This window comes from Zea mays, chromosome 1, assembly GCF_902167145.1.
Source record: "Zea mays cultivar B73 chromosome 1, Zm-B73-REFERENCE-NAM-5.0, whole genome shotgun sequence".
NCBI classification, from domain to species: Eukaryota; Viridiplantae; Streptophyta; class Magnoliopsida; order Poales; family Poaceae; genus Zea; species Zea mays.
The window spans coordinates 34922973-34929873 of record NC_050096.1 but is presented as its reverse complement, the minus strand read 5'-3'; the positions used below and the strand labels follow the sequence as shown (position 1 = coordinate 34929873).

The following is a 6901-nucleotide window of genomic DNA, read 5'->3' as shown; positions in this document are numbered from 1 at the left end:
TATGGGCTAGGCTAAAAAATAAAGTATGAGTTAATTTCGGATATCTAAAGGATAATAGTGGGAAGTAATATTCTAATCTGTGCCCTTTTAATCTAGGATCCTAGTAAGCATATTGTATATTCAAATCCTCAAAATTGGAATACCTAGAGCTCCATACTCTTTTAGCATATTTACACTTTCCACCAATTAGCTAAATGATACCCCCTCTGTACTTAAATAAAATTTGTTTTAGGCCAACGGTGGATTCATCAAAGGCTTGATGGATGTATTTTATATACGTGTCTAGATTTGTCTTCTCTCATTTAGGTATAGACATAAAAACTAAGAGCTAAAACAACTACTCCCTCTATTTTTTTATTTGACGTTCCGTAGTTCAATTTGTACTATTTGGTGTCAGATTTAAAAGTATGGAGGTAGTACTGTTTTTGAAGCGGAGGGAGTATTTGTGATTACCTTCAGTATCACCCCGAAGGCAATTAGCTAGGTCAGAGTGGATATAACTGGATGGCCAAAGATCAACTCTATTCGCCGCTGGAACCAGAACGATAAGATCCCATTCCTCCAATCATACAATATACAATGATGTACTGGTGAACAGTCAACACACTATATCACTCCAATTCTGCCTGTGTTTCACGGACAGAGCCGTATGACCGGTGAAGGTTAGAAATGGACGCGTCGATGTGTCATGTGTGGAATAAGTGCCTGTCACTGTGATGTATGATGTGAGCAGACTCTGACCGACAAGTCGTGAACTAGAAGCAGCCGATACTATATGACCTGGCTGTTGCAGTGTATGCTTGATGCCGAAATGTTTTCGGTTTAGTGGTCCGATGTACGTGAGTACCATGTTTCATTTTCACGGTCATTGTCAAAGACAAAATCCTTTTTTGTTGGACTTGGCACAGACCGTACCAGTACCATTCAAATTTACCGTTCCTTCAAGTTTGCTGCAATCGTCTTGTTCGTGCGACTGCAGAATGTGTAGGCAGCTGCCATGGATTTCGTCATTTTTTTTTCTAAACAACAACAACAACACTGCCATAGAATTGCAGCGCCCAGTTTGCAGCCAATCTTCGTCCATCCCATCATGTGGCACATGTTCTGACAATAACAGAAGGTTGAACAGGAAGAGAGGAGAAGAGTGCGAACTCGTTCGTGGCAACAATAAACAAGTAGTAAAACGCAACCTCACCGGATGATGCATATGACACATCAAACGGGGGCAGTTGGATCGTCTACGTGAGGGATAGATGAGAATATCATAAGAAAGATCCAGAGCTGGTTGGATTATAAAAAATAAAAAAAAAAAGATGAGAGGACGCGTTGTGCTGCGCAAACATCCGGCCACCATCTCAGACTCAGAGACAGACATGCGCGTCAGACTGGGAAATATACCATGACAGATGGGCACTCCTCCTTCCTTGTCGCTCCAGGATCATGGCCGATCTGGCTTTGCGCAAACTACCAGGATAATTTCCCGAGTCCCAATTCCTCATGCCGATCGAGTATCCTGTCTGTTGCCTTGGAATCCAAATGATAGCACCATCATGCGAAGAACCACAGACACACATATGCAAGACTGAATAGCGTGTTAGCTAGAGGTAGATGCTAATCATACAGGCCTAATCATGCACTGACGAACTAGGCGCTGAATTGTCCATTTGGTCTATATATATCCTCACCAAACACCCCAACAAACCTCTCTCAGAAAATGCAACCCCCCAACAAACTTGAACTAACGCCTAGGCACACATGTAAACTACTAATGCTCTCCCCCTCCCTCTGCTTGTACCAATGCATGACACGGAAACGAAGTCAAACAAATCCCTCAGCTTCCATCCCCTCCTCGACCCAAACCCAACCACCATGACAGCAAACCATGAGCTCCATATGCCCAAAACACCCCTACCCCCCTCCCCATTAATCCTCGCTAATGGCATCAGCCATCCAGAGCACATCTTTGCTGGGCACCTTTGCTTTGATTAGTACACGGTGTTTGAAAACTTCACGTTAAAGGGCACGCTTGGCAAGTTCCTTCAATGTCGCCAGTTAAACCTTCCCTATCCAGTTCCAAACTTGCAACCCCTCTCCCCTCCCCTCCCTCCTCCTACAAGCAACAGCAGCAGCACACCGGCCTCCAAGAGGAGGAGCGGAGAGGAGGAAGGTGAGCGGTTGCCTCCGAAAGCAAGCCATCACTGGCGGCTACCAAATGCAGGCATGCATATAGCGAACAGGACAAGAAGCAGCAGAGGAGGAGGAAGAAGGACAAGTAGGGGCAGAGAGCTCAAGGACGTCAAGAAACGGTCGCTCGCTGCCACCCACCATGTCCTATGATCAGGTGCTCTTCGGTGCCGGGCGATCGGCGTGGAGAGCGGCTCAGCACGGCGGCGGCGACGCGGTGACGAGGCAGATACTCAAGTGCATGCGGTGGCAGCTGGAGGAGACCACCGACTTCGTCACCTGCCCCTACCACTACTACTGCGACAGCTCCTACCCGGGCGACTACTCCGCGGCCGTCGGCGTCCTCGTCGCTGCCTTCGCCGCGTACTGCTTCCTCTCCACCCTCGCGTTCACCGTCCTCGACCTCGTCCGGGGGAGCAACAGCGCGCCGGCGCCGGCGCCGGGCGTCCGAGGCGTCAGGAGGAAGTACCTGGTCCCGTCGGGCCCGTTCCTGCTCCCGCTGGTGCTGCTTGCGCTCGCCAGGGGGCAGCGGGTGAACGCCGTGTTCCCGCTGGCGCAGCTCGGGCCGGCATTGCTGCTGCTGCTGCAGGCGTCGGCGCTGGCGTTCCGGAACGAGGCCGACGGCGACGTCCGGTACGCGGTGCTGGAGGCGTCCACGGTGTCCGGCGTGCTGCACGCCAGCCTGTACCTGGACGCCGTCGTGCTGCCCTACTACACGGGGCTGGAGGCGCTCCGGTGGTCCCGCTTCTCCGGGGAGTGCGCGTCGTGCCTGTGCCGGATGGAGCCGCTGCTCGTGGGCGGCTCGGCGGTGCGGTACCGCGGCCTCTCCAAGACGGCGCTGGCGGTCATCTTCGCGCTCTGCTCGCGGATGGTGTGCCGCATCTACGGCGAGGAGCGCCTCAGCGCGTGGACGCGGTCCGCGCTGGAGGCCGCGGGCTGGGTGCTCGTGGCCGCCGACGCCGTGTACCTCGTCGGCTGGGTCGCCGCGGAGGGCGGCGGCGTCGGCGTCGCGGCCTACAGCCTGGTCGCCGGGCTCGTGTTCCTCAGCGTCTTCGGCAAGGCGTACCGGTTCCTGGCGTGGGTGGAGGCCAGGCAATCGCAGTGGAAGTCCAGCCTCTGCCATAGCGCCGTTTGATCGACGACACTCGTCGTCACAGCTAATTCTCGCAGGGAAAAAAAATCTGTAAAAAGAAAGAAAGGAATCGTCGCTTATTAGTTCATCTTCTTCTTGGTTCTTGCTGTACAATCTACACGATGGGGGGCAAAAAAGGTGCGATTTTTTTTGTTCATGTTACTTAGCTTAATTTGGCTGAAGCCATTCAGGTTTTTGTTGATGAAACTTCAGAGCTTGTTCTTTTGGCGTTTTAAATATGGTTTTGATGGCTCGTTCCCAATCCCGCTGACCAGAGTGCACATATGATCCATTGTGATTCTGATCTGGTTAGGCTTTGAATCAGACAACTGTACTGTAGTTACCGTGAGTTTCTTAATTATCATGATTATATGAAGCTATATGCACTGTGCTACAGTTCCAGCGATTGGTAGCTGGGGATGGTTGGTATCAAAGTTGAGGAAAAGTGGATGGGACAAGCCAGCGGCAATAATGTGGTGGTTCAGGATTAACTATCGCACGAAACCGGTAATAAAAAAGAAAGAAAGAAAGAAATTGCTGCTTAGTTCTTTTTCTGTTAGCTGTGCAATCTAGACAATGGTGACAATGTGCATTTTTTTAGGTTGCATTCCATTGGAGATTTAACTAGAATGGAGCGGCTCTGTTCCACCTTTTGAGAATAAAACCGCTCTATTTTCACGTTTGACAAATAGAACAGAGTCAATCCGTTTTTTTTTGTTTGGTTGAAGAGTCAAATAGAGCGGAACGACTCCATTTTTTGTTTGGTTGGACAACTATATGAGCGTAGAGGGAAGAGAGAAGATCACTCACGTCCAAGAGAGCGTTCGCTTCCGGTCGTTTTGGTGGAGCGGGAGCGTTCTAACCATTAATGGTAAATTTTCATACGTAGATTTGAGGAGCCGTCGTTCCTCTTTTATTAGAAACCAAATATACAGAAAATAGGAATAGAGCCGTTCCATTTTCCTCCACTGCTCAACCGAACACAAGTTTTCATGTTTAGTTAGCCCGGTTTTTTTTTCCGAGGACACTCATATTGAGGATTTTTCGGAGCTTCTTCTTTTCCTTTTTTTTTTGTTCTTTGAAATACTAACATGTTTTTAATGTCACCTTTCTAATCCTGCCGACAACAATGTTTGACGCGCTGTGATGTTAGGCTTCGGATCAGACAGCCGTACCGTAGTTAGCTTGAGTTGCTTAGCCCTCGTGGTTACACTACGGAGCCACGGTAGGAGCTGCAGCTAGCTTTTTGGTAGCTGGAGATCGTCGGTACCGGAGTTCAGAAAAAAAAAGGTGAACGGGACAAACCGCAAAACAGCAGCAAGGAATGTGGTGGTTCAGGGCATGTGTGTTAGCATCAAATCAAGCGATGGCCTAGCCACTGTCGGCTTCATGTCCTTGAAGCCGGCCGCCAGTTCTTGGAGCTTCCTCTCCCAGGGCTTCTCTGTTCCGGTCTTCTGTGTGACTGTCTCGCCAGTTCGTGCTGCAGCGGTTGGATGGAGCGGTCACCTGGCATCTCGTGTCGTCTCGTCCGTCCGATATATATATTTATAGGACCGACGCACTTTCCACTGCATGATCGTATAGATGGCCAAACGGGCCGGCCCAGCCCGGCACGGCCCGGCCCGTGACCGGCACGGCCCGGCCCGTGACCGGCACGGCCCGTGGTCGGCATGGCCCGCCAGGCCCGGCTACTGAATCGTGCCGTGCCAGATGGGCCGGCGTGCCGCTGCCGCGGCCCAGGCACGGCCCGTCAGCCTGCTAGTCGTGCCGGGCCGGCCCGGTGGCACTATGGCACATCTGATTATATTGTATAATTTAGCAAAAAATGTACAGTTTTAGGGGTTTGAACTCACAACCTAGTGCATAAGAGGCTTAAACGCATCCATCTAACCAGTGCAGATGTAGTTTTATTATGTTATATGTTGAATTCTTATACTTGATATATGTAAACTATTATTTTTAAAATAAAAAATGTAACCGTGTCGTGCCCGTGCCAGCACTACGGGTCGAGATAGTGGCCCAGGCAAGGCACTATAGCCGTGCCGTGCCAGGCACTGGCACTATACTAACCGGGCCGGGTCGTGCCTGGACCGTGCTTTTTCGTGTCGTGCCTGGGCCGGCCCATCGTGTTAGTGCCAAATGGCCATCTATACATGATCGCGAAGAAAAAGTAGGACCGACGGAGCATGGATTGCATCTTTGCGTTCTCACATCCCACTGCAGCCGCTCTGCTTTTTTTTTTTAAAAAAAAAAACTGAAGACGCGGAAGCACCGGTAGCAGCGTCAGCATGTGTGAAAATTCACACGATTGGTTAAGAAACTCGTAATAATATATATATCTGTGCTAAGGCACATATCCATTGGCACTACACGACCATTCTTCGTTCCTCATGAAGCAAAAAAAAGCGCTTGCCGTTGTCGCCATTTCTTCTTCTGAGACGGAAAAGTGTTTGACTTGGCCTGGGCATGAGCATCAAGCACGAGCATGATATCTGGCCAGGCTTCTTTGTTGACGAGCTCATTCCGCCTTTCCCGAGTTTCCCCTCAGACTCCGGTCCTCCCTGCCGAGAGCCTCGAATGATTAGTAGGTTTGATTAGGTATAGCAGTAGTCGGCTGACGACGAGGCCGGCAGCGAAACTGGAACGGGTCATCGTCAGAGTTGTTGCGCGGACCATCGAGCCTGGACTTCGTGCGCCCGAAGCAAGCTTTGGGTACGGCACTTGATACCAGCAACTCGTCACACTCATCAGAATAGTGTCGGATGGCTCATGTGTGCTACAGTACGTCCTTGTCTGCCAACACTCCCTCAATTTCATCAGCTAGCGGTAGCACAATATGCACATGGGAGGCCTGGAAATCGATTCGATGAGAATCGTCCAAAATCAACGTGAATACATGTTTGGCCAAGTCATTGATCGTGATAAGAGGACCTTGTCACTTCTAGATTCTAAACTTATGGACCACTTCGTCTTTCTTTACACGTAATTCTTATGATACTCATATTCTCCACACAACTAGATTCTAAGAAATACCTATCAGAAAAAAGCTAAATCAAACAGACCCTGGATTGCCTTTGGTCTAGTCTAGCACATTCTAGGTACCTATAACTTTGATTCTATACTTATGTCCTACTTTTAAATAACTTTGTGACTTAGTCACTATAAGAGCAAGTTTAATAATATAGCACACAACAGGTTTTTATGACGTTGCTATGTCACATGTAGCTATCTAAAAGTTTAGTCACATTTAATACTTGGTTCATCTCTTTCTCTCACAATATGTCTTGGAGTCCATGAGCAGTCTGCTTTCAACTAGCTACTACTCCTTCCGTCCCATTTTATAAGGTGTAACTATTTTTTATTCTTGTCTCATAATATAAGGTGTGCTCTCTCTAGTCATATGTACATCGATGCAACACTATAGAGAGAATTAAATGAATTTCCTGATCTTTAAATTAAAGGTGATTACGCCTTACATATAGTGAGCAGACCGCTTCCATCCTCTATATTTCTCTTTCTCCCACATTACCACAAATCTGATGTGTTATATCTTACAGCCCGCATACATCACCTTATTATACTTTT

General features: G+C 48.9%; 1 protein-coding gene across 1 annotated transcript; it reads left to right on the top strand.

Moving 5' to 3' along the window:
• Positions 1-2095: 2095 nt before the first annotated feature.
• On the top strand, positions 2096-3693 carry LOC100276586 (uncharacterized). Its single transcript, NM_001150340.2, has one exon. The coding sequence runs from the start codon at positions 2327-2329 to the stop codon at positions 3317-3319; it is 993 nt and encodes a 330-aa protein (NP_001143812.2). The 5' UTR covers positions 2096-2326; the 3' UTR covers positions 3320-3693.
• Positions 3694-6901: the final 3208 nt, after the last annotated feature.

What these genes read in the sequence shown, in the direction of transcription:
- LOC100276586 (NM_001150340.2), top strand. Translation starts at nt 2,327, where the DNA reads ATGTCCTATGATCAGGTGCTCTTCGGTGCCGGGCGATCGGCGTGGAGA.